Below are 18,994 nucleotides of genomic sequence, written 5' to 3'. Positions count from 1 at the left end.
TAACCTGTCTGAAACTGAGCTTCTTATTATCCCCTCCAAAGTTGTTCCTCTCATTGCCTCCTCATCTCCATTCTAATTACAAGCATCCAGTTACTTACGCTAAAAATACTGTAATAGAAGTATCTTTTACTTCTCTCCCTTTCTCACACGCCAAATGTGACCTATCAACAAATCTTGACTACTCTCAAAATATATCCAGAATCTAACAATTTTTTGCCATCTCCACTGCTGCCACCCTGGTCCAAGCCACCATAATAACTTTTACCTTGTTTATTATGGTAAGCATCCTGACTTCTTATCTTCTCCACTTCAGTATGTTTTTAGTATAGCAGCCAGAATTATCCTTTTAGAATCTGAGTTAGACCTTGTTTTACTTGTGCTTAAAGCCCTCTGGTGGGCCGGGTACGGTGGCTCACCCCTGTAATCCCAGCACTTTGGGAGGCTGAGTCGATGGATCACCTGAGGTCAGGAGTTCGAGACCAGCCTGGCCAACATGGTGAAACCCCGTCTCTACTAAAAATACAAAAATTAGCTGGGCCTGATTGCAGGCGCCTGTAATCCCAGCATACTCAGGAGGCTGAAGCAGGAGAATTGCTTGAATCCGGGAGGCGGAGGTTGCAGTGAGCTGAGATCACACCACTGCTCTCCAGCCTGGGCGACAAGAGTGAAACTCCATCTCAAAAAAAAAAACAAAAGCCCTCTGGTGGCTTTCCATCTCACTCAGAGTGAAAGCCGGTTCCTTTAAAGAACCCACAGGCCCTACACAGTTTGGGCTTGTTTGATCTGTCAGACCTCATCACTTATTCTCCCCCTTCACTCAGTCTCCCTCAACATAATAGACACATTATTGCATCAGTGCTTTGCTCTTGCCATTCCTGCTGTTTATAATACTTTTCAGCCATTTAGCCTCACAGCCTGCTCCCTTACCTCCTTCAGGCTGTTACCTTAGTGAAGCCTTCCCTAATCACCCTATTTATGTTGCTCCCCTCCCACCTCTTTCTATACCCCTTTCCAACCAAATATTTCTTGTCATAATTTATAGGCATCATACTTTTACTTATCTTTCCCTAACCTAGATTATAAATTCCATAAGGATGTGAATTTTTGAGTTTTGTTCACGGTTATATTGCTAGTGCTTCAGACAGTGCCTGACAGTATTAGCAGGTGCCCAATAACTGTTGAATGAATGAATGAATGGCAGAAAATTAGAAGTAACTTAGATAGCTAACTAACATTACAGAAATTGTTTAGTAAATTCTGCTATATTCACCAGTTTGGAATAACTGCAGGCACTAAAAAAGTTCATAAAAACTGTAGTCTTGTAGGGAAATGCTCTTGATAGACAATTAAATTGCATTCAGACTTCAGCAAGGGTTATTGATTGCCTGTCATGGAGAAATATACTGGTTAAGTGGTGACTGTAGAGTCAGACCCAGATTCAGAGCTCTCATAGCTTTCCCATCATTCACATATCATCTGTTTCCATGAGTGTGTGTGTCTGTTACCACCTAAGACTGGCTTAATCAATAAGAAAACACTCAGACATACTTGGAAGCCTAGAGGAAGGCTGCTTTAAGACTGGTTGATTCAGTGACTCGATGATGTAATTAAAGACCAGGGTTCCTGTACTCCAGCCTGGGCGATAGCGAGACACCGTCTCAAAAAAAAAAAAAAAAAAAAAAAAAAGACCAGGGTTCTTTTTGACTCTTCATTGTTTTGTCCAGATTATCAGCTTGATTTAACGCTGTTTTCCCTCAAAATCATAACTGGCAAGAGCAGTAAAGGTTGTGTGCTTCTTTGTTCAGTCAAATTATATATAGAGAGAAGTACAGACAAGACAGTATGACAGAATGCTTTTCCAAAAAAGAGCAAGGAACTTCCTTTCCATTAGCCCCCAGAATATCTCCTTTTAAATTTCACTGGTCTGAATTAGGTTACATGCCTACAGTTAAACTCATCACTCTGGCTAAAGGAATGGGATTACTCTGATTGATTTATACCAATTAGGCCCCATCCCTGGAGCTAAGGGGTCAGGTTCACCTTCCCTAAAAAAATGGCTACTTGCATGAAAGAGAGGTAGATAAAAATCTGATCATGTTAAGAAAGTGAGTCCCATGCCTATTCCTTGCCTTGAATTGGGGTGCCCTGGGCAGGATTGGCCAACTAAACCAAATGGGACAGATTTACCACCACCGAAAGGAGTTCTCCCAAAGACGGGACAAACAATGCTGGCAGGTCTGAGGAACATCCTCTGCCTAACCTCCCTACACCATCTGCCAACCTCATAGGCATACCTTTTGTATCAGCTATTTCCCCCTGAGCCAACAGGACACCCCCGCAGAAGTAACTGCAGAGCCACATGATTGGGATAGCAATTTTTGACATAGAATAATTAGTTTGACATATCTACTTGGATGTCTCATAAGCAGTTCAGTTTAGAGTGTTTAGGAACATCCTCTGCCTAACCTCCCCACACCATCTGCCAACCTCATAGGCGTACCTTTTGTATCAGCTATTTCCCCCTGAGTCAACAGGACCCCCCCCCCCAGAAGTAACTGCAGAGCCACATGATCGGGATAGCAATTTTTGACATAGAATAATTAGTTTGACATATCTACTTGGATGTCTCATAAGTAGTTCAGTTAGAGTGTTTAAAGTTTAACTTATCAACTTCTTTCCCAGTTAGCGCCTGTGTTCCCAATCTCAGTATAATGACAAATAAGACATAGTTGCTGCCTTTGTAACAACTGTGTGAATATAGAGAGATCAAATGGGAAGTTGAACTATAGAAAAAATTAAAATGAAGATAGTAATTGTTATATGTCTTGTTGATCTGTTTAGGGGTATTTTCCTGTCATCATTTTGTAAATTTCCTTTAATGTAGTTATATAACGTGTACATTATCAATGAGAGACTTGCAGAGACAAAGAGTTATGTGATATAACACTACCTTATGGGTTCCTATATGGAGGGTTTTATTACCTGTGTGGTGATGTGCCCAATCATAGCTGCTTCAAAAATATATGGTCTCGCAGGGCACCGTGGTTCATGCCTGTAATCCTAGCACTTTGGGAGGCCGAGGTGGGCGGATCACAAGGTCAGGAGTTTGAGACCAGCCTGACCAACATGGTGAAACCCTGTCTCTACTAAAAATACAAAAATTAGCTGGGGGTGGTAGTGGGTACCTGTAATCCCAGCTACTCAGGAGGCTGAGGCAGGAGAATTGCTTGAACCCGGGAGGCGGAGGTTGCAGTGAGCCGAGATCATGCCGTTGCACTCCAGCCTAGGCGACAAGGTGGGACTCCGTCTCAAAAAAAAAAAAAAAAAAAAAAAAAAAAAAAGATCTCTGATTAGGATTGTCTTTCTTTGGAAGTTACTACAGTGTATTTAGACATGTTTTGTTTTGATTTGTGAAAGGCTTTTCAGGGAGCAGAATCTCATTAATCATAATTAAATAGTACACCTTCATTTAGCTGAAGTACCCATCATGCCCCAGGCACTATGGTTGGTGCTAGAGACACAGAAATAAATACACACTGCTCTCAGAAAGCTTACAATTTAATGGGGAAGATAGATAAACCAATAGTTGATACAGTCTGACAAATGCCATGGTAGAAGTATCGATCACAAATTGTGATAAAGGTTTATCTTATACTGTGAATTGTGGTTAAACTAGTCTTTTTCTCCCCCAGAGTCTTTCTTTAGTTCATGTGGTAGTTTACATAAACTAAGTGAAGAGCCCCTGATTCCTCCTCCTCTTCCTCCTCGAAAAAAGTTTGATCATGATGCTTCAAATTCCAAGGTAATCAACAGGACTTTACTCCAACTTATTCAAAGTTGTGAATCTTCAAAATAATGCCTAGTGTTATAAAGAGTCTGTGAATTATACTTTGGCTACTATTTATGGTTTTTCAGCATTTGGATTGTTACATTTGAAAAATACTTTTAGTTGTTTAATCCTTATAAAAACCTTTTCTAAATAAGAGGCTGGGCCGGGCGCGGTGGCTCATGCCTGTAATCCCAGCACTTTGGGAGGACGAGGCGGGTAGATCACCTGAGATCAGGAGTTCGAGACCAGCCTGGTCAACATGATGAAACCCCATCTCTACTAAAAATGCAAAAAATTAGCTGGGTGTGGTGGCGGGTGCCTGTGATTCCAGCTACTGGGGAGGCTGAGGCAGGAGAAGCACTTGAACCTGGGAGTTGGAGGTTGCAGTGAGCCAGGATCGTGCCACTGCACTCCAGTCTGGGCAACAATTGCAAAACTCTTGTCTCAAAAAAAAAAAAAAAAAAAAAAAAATCTGGTTGGGAGGCTGAGGCAGGCAGATCATCTAAAGTCAGGAGTTCAAGACCAGCCTGGCCAACATGGTGAAACCCTGTCTCTACTAAAAATACAAAAATTAGCCGGGCATGGTGGCGGGCAACTGTAATCCCAGCTACTCAAGAGGCTAAGGCAGGAGAATCACTTGAACCTGGGAGGTGAAGGTAGGTTGCAGTGAGCCAAGATCGCACCATTGCACTCCAGCCTGGGCGACAGAGCAAGACTCTGTCTCAAAAACTAAAACTAAAAATAAAAAAATAAAAAAGAGGCTGGAAGTACATTTTCTTTCTGGTACAGGTGGAAAAAAACTTCAGTAGTATTCCAAGTATTCTTCAAACTTTCAACTAATGCTTCTCAAAATTTTAAGGGTGCATCAGAATTACCTGAAAGGCTTGGTAAAATCAGACTGTGGAGCCACACCTCCAGAGTTTCTGATTCAGTAGTCTAGGATGGGGCCCAAGAATTTGCTTTTCTAACAAGTTCCCTACTGATGCTGATGTTGTTGGTCTCTGGATCACACTTTGAGATCTACTGCTCTAAGCCTCTCTGGAGAAAGTAGCAGTAGATGCCCAGTAAGCAGAAGCTAGACATTAAAGTCCTCTAGACATCATGTCCTTTCATGTCTATAAAGCAATAAATTATTGTCACTTACCTACTATTATAATTGAAATACATAAATTTCTGAAATGTATACACAAAGCAAGATAAAGAGTTAGGATCTAAGACTTAAATTAAAACATCTCATATATAAAAATATTAAACCCAGCCCTGAATTAAACTAGGAGTACTCATAATCTGATAATTAACCCAGATTAGTTTATTTTGAGCCTCTGAATTTAACTTGACAAGTAAAAATTTTTCAGACTTAAAAAAATTTTTTTTTAATTTTTCAGGAGAATAGAGGTATAATTTAATTACTTTTTTTTTTTGAGGGAAATATGAAATCTGATGATGATCCTCCTGCTATTCCACCGAGACAGCCTCCTCCTCCAAAGGTAAAACCCAGAGTTCCTGTTCCTACTGGTGCATTTGATGGGCCTCTGCATAGTCCACCTCCGCCACCACCAAGAGATCCTCTTCCTGATACCCCTCCACCAGTTCCCCTTCGGCCTCCAGAACACTTTATAAACTGTCCATTTAATCTTCAGCCACCTCCACTGGGGCATCTTCACAGAGATTCAGACTGGCTCAGAGACATTAGTACCTGTCCAAATTCGCCAAGCACTCCTCCTAGCACACCCTCTCCAAGGGTACCGCGTCGATGCTATGTGCTCAGTTCTAGTCAGAATAATCTTGCTCATCCTCCAGCTCCCCCTGTTCCACCAAGGCAGAATTCAAGCCCTCATCTGCCAAAACTGCCACCAAAGACTTACAAACGGGAGCTTTCGCACCCCCCATTGTACAGACTGCCTTTGCTAGAAAATGCAGAAACTCCCCAATGACCTTAGCCATATGTAGTCATTGACACTGGAATGGTATTTGTAAAGTTTTTTTTTAATTTATTCAAAAAAAGACATAGTATTTTAGTACTTTTTACAAATAATGCTCTTACAAAAATGCTACTGATCAAATAAGCTTTTAAGAATTGGAAAAATAAAAATACAAAAGTCCTTCACCATTATCCTCAGGTGATCAGTAGCATTGCCTTGTCTTGGATCCTCAGTGCTGCCAAAAGGCCAGTATAAAGAATTTATATTTGCACTGTAAACTCTGCAAAAATATGGTTTAAAGTGACATGATTGCACTGAAAAGGGATAGTGCTTTTGTGAAATTTTTCAAATTTGAGTAATAGATGCCTTTTTAAGGCAGTGAATTTACACAAATATGGGAGGGGTATATGGTGTTACTGATTTTTAAACCTCTTTGACCATCTTCTAGTTTTTACTTCTAGTTTTTACATCTAGGAGAATTGTGAATAACACCAACTGTTCTTAAACTTTTTAATGCCATGTCTTAAATGCCGGTATTTGCTGCTGAAGACAAAAATGAAAAGTAGGATGAAAATAATAGAATGGCACTGTAAGTGTTTATTGTTTTGTCAAAATGTAAACAAAGACTACATAACCCAATGATGGAGGGAAAAAGGGCATGTATCTCATTCAGATGTGCCTTTTGTTTTTGCAGACTATGACGTCTTTAGCTAATGAATTGCCTATTGTTATGGAAAACAGTTAATATGCCATGTATGTACAGTTTTGTTTATATTGTATATTTAAAGATACTGCTAATAACCTATATAAATTTAAGTGACTTGAGGCCTATAATACAATCTGCTACTTTACTAATTCATAAATTCAAAAAAAATTCTATGGCATAGGAACCAACTGCCTTGCCTTCAAGACCTAGTAACTTTCTCTATAAATCTCGTGTTAACTGAAATTTTTTTTAAATATATTTTTTAGATTGGTAATATTTAAACCAGCAAATACTTAAAGCTTTATTAAACATTTTAATCAGATAAGTGAGTAAAGCTTTTATTTGCCATTTGGATGCCTTCGTTCAAAGTGATAGAGTGTTTTGCTGATAGTGCTGTAGCAGCAGTTGTAAAGTAGCCAAAAGCCACGTTGTTTATTTACTGGTCTGTGGCCTTTTACTGTGCTTTGTATCAGAGTTCTTAACAAGATTAATAAATCACCCCAGTCTTAATTTTTAAAAGACTTTTAAAATATGTGTTTTCATTATAAGGAACAAAGGGGGAGATTGTTGAGTCCTGTAGACACACACACACACACACACACACACACACACACACAATTTTTTCTTCACTGTTAAATGTGAGCTGCAGGCTTCTAGCAACCACTTTTATGAATTCATACAAAAAACTAGGAGCATACTAGGAACTTGAAAAGGAAGATTGTAAGATTATAGCCATCTTTGGTAGGATCTTGGAAGCTGATTGCATTTAAGCCTTGTAACTACTATGTAAATCAAGTCTCCAACTTGGTAAACTCTGAGGTTGGCTTTGTTTTTTAAAGAGCAGATTATAATAGTTTTGTCTGGGAAAGTGATTTAAACGGCCTCTTCGTTAAGCCAAACGTGTGATTTAGGGTAGAAGGAGGCTGCCAAGCGCGTGGGGTAAGCTGGGGCCCCACGCTCGGCCCCGCCCAGGTAACGCTGCCTTCCGGGCTTTGTTAACTCGCGCTCGCTGCGACGCCAACTCAGCGGCGGGCAGGGGGCGGACCCGCAGGGCGGGGCGGCGCGCGTTGATGTGACGTCCCTGCGCGCGCCGCTCTCTGTTGCCGGGCGCAATGGCGGATACGCTGGAGTCCTCGCCGGAGGACCCACTGCGGAGCTTTGTGCGAGTTTTGGAGAAGCGGGATGGTACAGTGCTACGACTACAGCAGTATAGCTCCGGTGGCGTGGGTTGCGTTGTGTGGGACGCTGCCATTGTCCTTTCTAAATACCTGGAAACGCCCGAGTTTTCCGGCGACGGGGCCCACGCGCTGAGCCGGCGGTCGGTGCTGGAGCTGGGTTCGGGCACCGGGGCCGTGGGACTCATGGCTGCTACCCTCGGGTAAGAGCTGGCGGGCGGGCGGGATGTGGGGGCGCCTTCTTGCTGGGGAAATCCGGTTTACAGGCTTTTACCCCTGTGCCTACACCTCAGTCGACGTTATTTTATAGGGCTGATGTTGTAGTCACCGATCTTGAGGAATTGCAAGACTTGCTGAAGATGAATATTAATATGAATAAGCATCTTGTCACTGGTTCTGTTCAAGCCAAGGTACTGAAATGGTTTGTATGGCCTTTCAGCTTGTTTTAAGATATTGATTTGTAGTTTGTTTTAAATTGCGTTTCATTAAAAGGATGGAAGGGGACTTTCCGGTTCTTTATAAAACAAGAGTATTTTGAATTATTAAAACAATTGAAATATTTGTTTGGCATTTTTAAGGGGGGAAGCAACAGAAGGCTTTCCTTCTCCACCCGACTACATACTGATGGCCGACTGCATATACTATGAAGAGGTAAGTATCCAGTGAGCGAAGTCTCTTCATTTAGAAGATGAACCTTATTCCATGAATTCTAAAGCACACGTTTCTTCACATTTTAACATCTTTGAATCCGGGATTTGCCTTATAGTTGATGCAGTAAAGAGAAGATAAAAGTCACCAGGGACCATACGTATATACGCTCATCATTATCATACCGACCTGGTGAAGCATGTTGAGAAAAGTGTTATATGCATTTTACTAGAGGCTTCTGTAAAAATTTTAAAGGATTTTGCCAATTGGATGTTATGAAAAGCCAAAATCCTCTCTTTTTCCCTTGGTTGTTCCCACGGAACATGTTAACCATGACATTGAGAATTAAGTTATAAATAATTCATTGTTCTTTTCTTTAAATATCAGTTTGGGCCGGGCGCAGTGGCTCACGCCTGTAATCCCAGCACTTGGGAGGCCAAGGCGGGTGGGTCACCTGAGGTCGGGAGTTCGAGACCAGCCTGACCTACATGGCAAAACCCTGTCTCTACTAAAAATACAAAATTAGCCAGGCGTAGTGGTGCATGTCTGTAATCCCAGCTATTTGGGAGTCTGAGGCAGGAGAATCGCTTGAACCCGGGAGGTGGAGGTTGCAGTGAGCCGAAATCACGCCATTGCATTCCAGCCTGGGCAACAAGAGCAAAACTCCGTCTCAAAAAAAAAAAAAAAATACATCAGTTTGTATAGTGTTGTGGGCATCGATTATTTTAAAAATAATTAGCATTGAACCAAGTTAGGGTCAGATTTAACTTTTGTAGGGAAATCGTTGATTATTTAAATCCCAAATTAGATTAAATAAAATTAAACTTTTAAGAGTAAAGTTGATTCCATTTGTTTCCCTTGAGAACTCCAAAATGCAGTCATCTGAATCTTTTTTCTGGAAACCAAAATCAGTACATGGTTTAGTTAACAGGAGCTTACCCAATCATTAGTTACAGAGGGGTTTTTGTTTGTTTTTGTTTTAAGATAGGGGTCTTGCTCTGTCACACATGTTGTAGTGCAGTGGAGTGATCACAGCTCACTGTAACTTCGAGCTCCTGAGGCTCAAGTAATCCTCCCATTCAGCCTCCTCAGTAGCTAGGACCATAGGTGTGCACCAGCATGCTGGCTAATTTTTAAATTTTTTGTAAGGTGTTGCGGTGGGGGTTTGTCTCTTGCTATATTCTCCAGGCTGGTCTTCAACTCCTGGTTTCAAGCGATCTTTCCACCTCTGCCTTCCAAAGTGTTGATATTACAGGTGTGAGCCACTGCACCTAGCCTAGAGCTTTAATTACATGTGCTTTGTTGGATTGATTCAAAGATGGATAAATTGTAGGGGAGCTATAAATACCCCTGTACCTCCTCAACCTACTTTTAGAGTAGAAAAAATTTTAAATCAAAAACACTAAATATATTCTTTTTTAAATAGTCTTTGGAGCCATTGCTGAAAACTCTAAAAGATATCAGTGGATTTGAAACTTGTATTATATGTTGTTATGAACAGCGAACAATGGGGAAAAATCCAGAAATTGAGAAAAAATATTTTGAGGTAAGTATTAAGTACTCTTATTATCTTTGTAGTGATTTCCCTTCAGGGAGGCTGTATGTGACTCTTCAAGTATATTATGGTAATTTTGGGTGGGGAAAACATTCTGTTTGTGTGAAGCTGAGGAAAGGATCTTCACAGCCCATGATTCTACCAAGCTCCCCTTTTTCATCTTTTCTGATACTTCATTTCTAATTAGTTGATCTATGGCTACAGAAGAATGTTAAATAATACGGGTGCCACTCCTTTTTAAGAACAGTTTTCAGTGTTTATTAAACATGATGCTGCCTTTGGGGAACATATCAATGATGTATGTATTACCTTTGGAGAATACGTGATAGAAATGTGCAGGTGATAAGTTGTTTTTGTTTTTGTTTTTGTTTTGAGACAGGGTTTCACCCTGTAGCCCATGCCGGAGTGCAGTGGCACAGTCAGGGCTCACTGCATCCTCAACCTCCTGGGCTCAAGCGATCCTCCTGCCTCAGCGCCCCCCACCCCCAAGTAACTGGGACTACAGGCATGTACCACCACACCCGGCTAACTTTTTGTCTTTTTTTGTAGAGATGGGGTTTTCCCATGTTGCCAAGCGATAAGTTTTTACTTCTGTGTTTTTCTCTACATATTTATGAAACCTCCAACCTAGATACCTGTCTATTTTTAGGGTCTTTTTTTTTTTTTTTTAACTTTTTGTCTGAAATAGTTAGAAAAGACTTACAGGAAGTTGCAAATATAGTATATAGGGTTTTATGTATCTGTCACTCTTCTTCCCCTAGTGATAACCCAAACCCTTTTTATGGGCACAAATCCATCACATTGTGAGTGACTCCTTTTGAGGGTACATCTGTATAGGCCTGCAGTTTTGTCTGCTGAAAGGACTACTTTGGTTTAATGAGAAAGCAGGTATATGACTGCCTCAGGTAACATATACTAAAATGTTTGTTTATTTTCATGTTTTTCTTGAATATGAAAAATGTTAATGAACTTTTGAAGTGATGCATAATGAAAATTTCGTACTGTTAAACAGCTTTTATTGGGGTAAAGCATATGTAAAATGCATACGTATCAGTCAAGTGCTGAGCTTAATTTTTCATGTGTATACACCCAAGTAACTACTTACCAACATAAAGATAGAGGACATTTTCAGGATCTTGGAAGGTTTGCACACTGCCCATTCCCAGGCAATACTCAAAAGGTAACCACTGGCCAGGCGCGGTGGCTCACGCCTGTAATCCCAGCACTTTGGGAGGCCGAGATGGGCAGATCACGAGGTCAGGAGTTCGAGACCAGCCTGGCCAACATGGTGAAACCCTTTCTTTACTAAAAATACAAAAATTAGCTGGATGTGGTGTCATTTGCCTGTAATCCCAGCTACTCAGGAGGCTGAGGCAGGAGAATCACTTGAACCCAGGGAGGCGGAGGTTGCAGTGAGCCAAGATTGCACCACTGCACTCCAGCCTGGGTGACAGAGTGAGACTCTCAAAAAAAAAAAGTAACCAGCATTCTGACTTCTGTCACCCACAGGTCAGTTCATATTATTGAATTTGAAGTATGTCTCTTTTAAATTTATAGCTCCTTCAGCTACATTTTGACTTTGAAAAAATTCCTTTGGAAAAACATGATGAAGAGTATCGAAGTGAAGATATTCACATTATATACATCAGAAAGAAAAAATCGGTAAATAACATTCTCAGTTCTTCATTCTCCAAGGAGGTTTCATCAGCTGGACACTATTTCAGGGCATATGTGTGGTATGGGCATTGATTTTGATGTGGAGAAACAGCTATAATGATTCACTGGACTCAGGCAGTAACTTGAGTGTCAAGATAATTTAATCTATCTTGCCTTGGGTTTTTGCTCTAAAGCCAGGCTTTTTTTTTTCTTTTTCGTATTTTTTAAGTAGAGACACGTTTCACCGTGTTGCCTAGACTGGTGTCGAACTCCTGGGCTCAAGTGATCCGCCCACTTCGGCCTCCCAAAGTTCTGAGATTACAGGCATCAGCCACCATACCTGGCCAGGCTTCGCTTTTAAAGGCCTTTTCCAGCTTCTCCATAGGCGTAAATTGTATAGCTCTATAATTGGGTATTACCTCAGACAAGTTATTAGCTATTTATAAGTTTCTTTTATCTCTGAGATTTTAAAATGCCTGCTCTTACATTGTGAACTTTTCCTTATTAAAAATTGTTTACAGGAAATGAAATATAACAAGGCAGATGAGTCCATAAAAGATAAATGCACTCAATTAAGTAGAATTTATGTATCTTCCCCCTTCTTGGTGCATGTTTTACCCTGTATAACAATCACATTTTATGCAGGTTGCCTCAGTGACACCTAGGGTTTGAGCCTGTAGAAAGAGGGAAGAATTGTACTTCATCCTTTTTTTTTTTTTTTTTTGAAATAGGGTCTCACTCTGTCATCCAGGCCGGAGTACAGTGGTGCAATCTCGACTTGCTGCAGCCTCTGCCTTGCAGGCTCAAGAAGTGATCCTCCCACCTCAGCCTCCTGAGTACCTGGGACCATAGGCATGCACCGCCATGCCCAGCTAATTTTTGTATTTTTTTTTTTTTTTTTTGTAGACACAGGGTTTTGCCATGTTGTCCAGGCTGATTTTGCACTCCTGGACTCCAGTGACCTGCCCGCCTCGGCCTCCCAAATTGTTGGGATTACAGGTGTGAGCTGCTGCGCCTGGCCTTTCATCTATTTTTGTATTTCCAGCACCTTTGGTATATGTGACTAGTGTAAGGCAGGGAGATGATTAGTTTTATGAATTAAGGATGCTAGATTCAATAAGCCCACACTTTTTCTATCATCTTTGCTTTGATTATGTTTGTGGTAAAGTTTTCTGATTATATGAATTCTAGTCAAAAGCAAATAAAACTTAGGGAACAGAAGTAGGTGTTAGGACTAAATCTAAGTAAAAAGGCAGCAGCGGCATTATTCAGATTAACATTTATGTGGCATGGTGCCACAGATACAAAAAAAACTGTTTTGTGCTTTAAGGGATCTAGTGTTAACTGAAGCTGTTGGGCAGTTTTAAAAGTAGAATTTTTTGGAGGCAGAAAGATTTTGTGTTTCCTGAATATAAAGGCTTTTTTTTTTTTTTCGGCCAAAAAAAAAAAACTCTTATTTTTTAGTTGATGTAATTCACATACCATAAAATTCACGCTTTTAAGGTGTACAATTTGGTGGTTTTTAGTATATTCACATAGTTGTGTAAATCACCACTTTCTGATTTTAAACGATTTCACCCCCCAGAGAAGCCTCTTACCCATTAGCAGTCACTCCCTGTTACCCCCGTCCCCAGCTGCTGGCAGCCACTAATCTCTATGGATTTGCCTATTCTGCACATGTCATATGTAACAAGTCACATACTGTGTGGCCTCTTGTGCCTGTCTTCTTTCACTCAGCATAGTATTCTCAAGCCTCATCTACATTGTAGCACACATTAGCACTTAACTCCTTTTTGTGGCTGAATAATATTCCTTTATGTGGCTATACCACACCTTATCCATCCATTGATGAGATGAATAATGCTGCTATGGACGTTCATCTACAAATTTTTGTGTGAACATATTTTCAGACCTCTTGAGTATATACCTAGAGGAACTGCAAGGTTATATGGGAACTCTGTTTAACTTTTTGAAGACTTGCCAAACTGTGTTCCAAATCTACCATACCATTATACATTCTCACCAGCAGTGTCTAAGGGTTCCAGTTTTCTCCACATTTTTACCAGCATTTGTTAATTATACCCATCTCACTGGGTATGAGATAGTCTCTAAACTGTGGTTTACTTTTGAGTTGTGAGAGTTCCTTATACATTCTGAATACTAAACACTTACAGATGCGTTATTTGTGAATAGTTTCTCCCATTCTGTGGGTTGTCTTTTCATTTTCTCAATAGTGTGTCTTGTATTTTCTTAATTTATTATTTTCTTATTTTTCTTTTGAGACAGAGTCTCGCACTGTCACCCAGTCTGGAGTGCAGTGGCATGATCTTGGCTCAGTGCAACCTCTGCCTCCCAGGTTCAAGTGATTCTCCTGTGTGAGCCTCCCAAGTAGCTGGGACTAAAGGCATGTGCCACGATGCCCAGCTAATTTTTTTGTATTTTTAGTAGAGATTGGGTTTCACTAGGTTGGCCAGGCTTGTGTCGAACTCCTGGCCTCAAGTCCTCTGCTGCCTCAACCTCCCAAAGTGGTGGGATTACAGGTGTGAGCCACCACACCCGGCCTATGTTGTGTCTTTTGAAGCACATATATTTTAATTTTGATAATGTCCAATGCATCTGTTCTTTCTTCAGTTGCTTGTTAGGTGTCAGCAAAGAACCATCTATAAACATGCATGGTTGTTCACTTGAATTGCATGTAGCCACTGTTACACTAGGCATACTAGGCATTATGAGGCATATTAGGCATTATTAAATACCCAGTAAATAGTTTGTGGTAAATCAATCTTTTAAGTTTCCTTTTTTTTTCTTACAGAAATTTCCATCGTGAAGCCTTTAATCATCTTACCCAAGGCTCTAACAACCTGGGTAAACTAAAGATGTGAATAGAGCATGTGAATACAGCATGGGAAGATTGTGTTCACAGATTTTTTTTCCGGCACGTCCTTAGAGATCCGATGTATAGATGATGACCACCAGGGGCTGTCTGCAATACGAAAAATTCCTGCTTGCCTGCCTGCCTGCCAATGGCCCTGAATTCAGCTTAGGTTACTTAGTTCAGCATCAAGTTCTTCTTAAATGTTGGGAATCAGTTATTCAAATAAAAATTGGTATTGAGGCGAGGCTAAAATCTGCCAAAAACAGTGAGCCAACATGATTGACTGGACCTTTTACAGGAAACTAGAGATAAATTTCTGAAGAGAACTATCTGCTATTATATAATAATGTTTTAAATTCAAACTAGTAAATTTTAGTTTGTCTTCAAAGTTTAAAAGGTTTTCGTTTTGTACATAATTATACAATATTTATCATTTGTATTTTCCACTTCATTTCTTTTAAAATGTCTTTAATACTTAAATGTTCTTTTAATTTTAAAAAGAACTGAGATATTGTCTTGTATACTTACATTGGCCAAAGTTTTCTTTTCCTCCACCATACATATCTATGTGATTTAATCAGTAAATTGTACTGTAATGAGTTGCTAAGAAGACAAATCAGAAGATTGGAGGAACAAAAGGTATCTTTACAGATTTTTCATTTGAGCATGGAGTGAGAATAGAAAGACCAGTTTCAGGCTTATGCGCTTACGTGGCTCATGCACTTTATGTATGTGTTCCAGGAAAATCTGGCTTAAAAATACTGGTATTAACTTGTTTACATGAAGCAATGAAAGGTTTTTGAATAACTACAAATGTAGTTCTATATGTATATACCAAATGAATTTTTGTTCTGTGTGTCTCTGTTTTATGTTATGAAGCCATTCGCTCATATACAATAATCTGTCAAGGACTTTAATCATACTTGTTCCAAAGAGTAGTAACCGGATGGAATTCTGGTATTTACAGGCATTGGTGCTAGATGGTACATTTTATGTGTTAAAATAAACATTGTTTTTGAGACCTTGTGACTGTGAATTTCAGAAATACCTTTGAAGAAAGTGAACATCTAAACAGTTAACAGGAGCAAAAGCAGCCCTATTTAGAGACATTAAGGATACAAGTCAAGAAATCAGTTCATTCCTTTCAGGTTTATTTCAGTCTTAAAAGTTTCCTTTGCTGGTTTTTTTTTTCCCCCCCCAAGATACTTTGTTCATACTGTCCTTAGCATTTCATTAAGCAGTTTGCAAGGCAGTGTAACCTAAATCTATGGTGCTTTGTGAGGTACAGATAGTGCTAGCTGTTATTAATGATGTCTTAGGACAAATGACCACTTTTTAGCTTGTTTTATAACATGAAATTTGTAAAAATAAGTTTGATCTTGACTGTAATAGTCCCCCCAGTTTCCTTAAATGTCTTTTCACCCTCCAGTTTTTATGCCCTCCTGCTTTCTCTTTTTTTTTTTTTTTTTTTTTTTTTTGGAGACAGGGTTTTGTTCTGTTGTCCAGGCTGGAGTGCAGTAGTGGCACAATCTTGGCTCACTGCAACCTACTCTTCCCAGGCTCGGGTGATCCTCCTACCTCAACCTCCTTAGTAGCTGGAACTACAGGTGCGCCACCAGTGGCTAGCTTTGTTGTATTTTTTGTAGAGCCAGGGTTTCACCGTGTTGCCCAGACTGGTCTCAAATTCCTGGAGCCAAGTGATCCACCCTCCTTAGCCCCAGAAAGTGCTGGGATTACTAGCCATGAGCCACTGCACCTGGCCCTCTTTTAATACACACTATCTGTGGGTCTTTGGCCTGAAGTGCCCCTTGATTTTACTGTATGAAAACCCAGCTCTTTTAGTTCAGAAAAATGAAACTTCACTAATTTCCTGGAGGAGTCGGGCTGAAGTTGGCCTCTGTGCAACTTTGCCAAAATCACACTCTTGCTTGACTTCCTCCCCCTTCCTGTTCGGCTATTCCCATTCCTTTACTTAACCTTGATAAATCATTTGCATACATTCCTCTCTGCTTCTGGAGAACTCACCTAAGTACTGACTGTAGAGGAAATTTGTAATTGAAAGTCAAATAGGCCCCACGCGCGGTGGCTCACGCCTGTGCCGAGGCGGGCGGATCTCTTGAGGTCGGGAGTTGGAGACCAGCCTGGCCAACATGGTGAAACCCTGTCTCTACTAAAAATACAAAAATTAGCCTGGCATGGTGGTGTGTGCTGTAATCCCAGCTACTTGGGAGGCTGAGGCAGGAGAATAGCTTGAACCCTGGAGGTGGAGGCTACAGTGAGCTGAGATGGAGCCACTGCACTCCAGCCTGGGTGACAGAGCAAGACTCCATCTCAAAAAAAAAAAAAAAAAAGTCAAATAGGATATCTTTCTTGTTCTGGAATAAGGCCAAAACTGAAGTCAAGGTGCCAATCCTCACATTCTAAGATTCGACCAGTGGTGGTTAGGACCAGTGAATGCTACAGGGCTTACTGAAGGTGGCCAGTTCAGAGAACATGCTCCATCACCAACTACTATTCCACAGACAGCTGGGGAGCTCTGGAAGAGGTCTCCTTTCGGAGGAGTCCATTGTTAGGGAATGTAATTTAGTCTTTTGGGCTTTCAAATGTGGAGAGAGATAACAAGTTGTATCTGCACTCACAAACCACAGGAGGAGGCTGGGTGAGGTGGCTCATGCCTGTAATCCCAGCACTTTGGGAGGCCAAGGCAGGCAGATCACTTGAGCCCAGGAGCTTGAGACCAGGCAGGGCAACATAGCAAGACCCTGTTTCTACAAAACATACAAAAAATTACTTGGGTGTGGTGGTGTACACCTGTAGTCCCATCCATACTAGGGAGGCTAATGTGGGAGGTTCATCTGAGCCCAGGGAGGTTGAGGCTGCAGTGAGCCATGATTGCACCACTGCACTCCAGCCTGGGTGACAGTGAGACCCTATCTCAAAAAAAACCGCAGGAGGAAGGCCTGAGGAAGTAACTAGAGATTCAAGATGTTTGCAAGTATGGGAGACCAGTATTTCTCTTTCTGGCTGGATTTGTGTTTACCCACCAGCAGCAGATTCCGAAGCATGGAGATAGAATTAGAGGAGTGATGTGGGAACTGTAAGGCTGAGGGGTATTGAAGATGCACTCTGCCAGCCTGAGAAATGATGCATGAATTGAGGGTTAGAAGACTTCTGCAACAACATGAAGGAGGGGACGATGTGGTTTAAAAGGCAAGTGCAATGGATGAGGTGATGCCACTAGCTGGGGCTCAGCCAGGACACAGCTAATTCCCAAATCCCAAGGGACTGCCAATGCCTTGACCTGTGGGCAAGTGTGGGTTGCCTCTGCACAATGGAGCTCGTAAACTACTTATCAGAATGCAGTTATAGCCAATTAGGGAAAGGGTTGCAACCCCACAGTAAGGCAGTGTTTCTCAAACCAGGCTGCACGTGGAAATTAAAAGCACACAAAACCCATGTTCAGGCCCTATCCCAGTTCAGTTTAATCAGAGGCATAGTAGTTTTGTTAAGGGGTTCCAGATGGTCTTAATGTTTGCCTTAAATTGAGAACCACTGCAACAAGGAAACCTCTTTTAGCATCTACTTCCCAAGGAGAAGAGAGCAAAGAAAGAAGAAAGTATATAAAAAGCAAACCATCTGTGAATAGAGTGGGCCCCTAGTACATACAGACAAAAAACCACTTGGAATCTGATGTGGAACCTTGTATGAAATAGGAGGTTTTAAAATAAACAGGACTGAACTTTGGAAATGGAAATAGACTATAAATATAATCTGAAAATTAGAGAATCTGGCCAAGAAGGCAAAGGTGATGCTACTCAAGAAGGAAGGGGGATTCAACAGTTAAAAATTGTTGCAGGTCCAGTCTCCAATGACTTGAGTCTCTTCTGTACACCAGTTATAACTTTAAACATCTTTGAGGTTGCATAACTTTGCATTTTAATCTGCAACAGTTTATAACCAAGGGTCCATGGATCATATGTTTGGTGAAGTTGGAAATGAAATTAGTTTTTTGTTGTTTTGTTTTGTTTCGAGACAGACTCTCACTCTGTCACCCAGGCTGGAGTGCAATGGTGTGATCTTGGCTCACTGCAACCTCCGCCTCCCAGGTTCAAGCGATTCTCCTGCCTCAGCCTCTGAAATAGCTGGGATTACAGGCACCTGCCACCACACCCAGCTAATTTTTGTATTTTTAGTAGAGATGGGGTTTCACCATGTTGGTCAAGCTGGTCTGGAGCTCCTGACCTCAAGCAATCCACCCTCCTCAGCCTCCCAAAGTGTTGGGATTATGTGCGTGAGCCACTGCACCTGGCCTAGGTTATTTTAAAGTAAGAACTATTAATCCAGAATGTTAGTGGGAATTTTTTTACACACAGCATATCTTTTAATTTTTTCTTACCTTTCTTGAAAATTTCCTTGTTAAATGATGCAAAATATGACAGATTATAGGTATTTTAATTTAAAGAAGAGTATGGGTTATAGAAACATCTGTTGTTCTAAAGGCCACCTGTAGATGGCATTGCTTGACTTTGTCTTTAAATGTTTTCTAGAAAGGAAGTTGTTAAAATAGAATCTACTTTGAAATGCAATCACATTTTAAAGGTGAACGAAATTAGATTAAAAAAAAAAAA

The 18,994-nt window shown here is 40.8% G+C and overlaps 2 protein-coding genes across 10 annotated transcripts in view; both read left to right on the top strand.

Annotated features, from left to right (window-relative positions):
* Positions 1 to 6,976, top strand: part of SOS2 (SOS Ras/Rho guanine nucleotide exchange factor 2) — a 113,834-nt gene extending 106,858 nt beyond the window's left edge. For all 3 annotated transcript variants that reach the window (XM_031001824.3, XM_055361453.2, XM_055361452.2), the window contains exons 22-23: positions 3,693 to 3,802; positions 5,254 to 6,976. In XM_031001824.3, the coding sequence (XP_030857684.1) occupies positions 3,693 to 3,802; positions 5,254 to 5,763 (620 nt within the window). In that variant the 3' untranslated portion in view covers positions 5,764 to 6,976. The remainder of the gene's footprint in view (positions 1 to 3,692; positions 3,803 to 5,253) is intronic.
* Positions 6,977 to 7,546: 570 nt separating this feature from the next.
* VCPKMT (valosin containing protein lysine methyltransferase) lies at positions 7,547 to 15,387 on the top strand. Of its 7 annotated transcripts, XM_055361457.2 has the most exons (7): positions 7,570 to 7,835; positions 7,943 to 8,053; positions 8,211 to 8,283; positions 9,707 to 9,826; positions 11,393 to 11,497; positions 12,398 to 12,490; positions 14,304 to 15,387. In XM_055361457.2, the coding sequence occupies exons 1-7, from the start codon at positions 7,570 to 7,572 to the stop codon at positions 14,316 to 14,318; spliced, it is 783 nt and encodes a 260-aa protein (XP_055217432.1). In that variant the 3' UTR covers positions 14,319 to 15,387. The 7 variants fall into 7 exon arrangements, with proteins under 7 accessions (XP_018865600.1, XP_055217432.1, XP_055217433.1 ...); XM_019010055.3 differs by lacking the exon at positions 12,398 to 12,490 and having other exon boundaries at positions 7,547 to 7,835; XM_055361458.2 differs by lacking the exon at positions 11,393 to 11,497.
* Positions 15,388 to 18,994: the final 3,607 nt, after the last annotated feature.

This window comes from Gorilla gorilla, chromosome 15, assembly GCF_029281585.2.
Source record: "Gorilla gorilla gorilla isolate KB3781 chromosome 15, NHGRI_mGorGor1-v2.1_pri, whole genome shotgun sequence".
NCBI classification, from domain to species: Eukaryota; Metazoa; Chordata; class Mammalia; order Primates; family Hominidae; genus Gorilla; species Gorilla gorilla.
The sequence above is the reverse complement of the archived record's forward strand: the minus strand, read 5'-3'. Positions and strand labels throughout refer to the sequence as shown.

Excerpts from the sequence above, each read along its gene's own strand:
- VCPKMT (XM_055361457.2), top strand. The coding sequence starts at position 7,570 with ATGGCGGATACGCTGGAGTCCTCGCCGGAGGACCCACTGCGGAGCTTT. Across the intron at positions 7,836-7,942 it reads CTCATGGCTGCTACCCTCGG|GGCTGATGTTGTAGTCACCG; the intron begins GTAAGAGCTGGC and ends GTTATTTTATAG. Across the intron at positions 9,827-11,392 it reads TTGAGAAAAAATATTTTGAG|CTCCTTCAGCTACATTTTGA; the intron begins GTAAGTATTAAG and ends TTAAATTTATAG.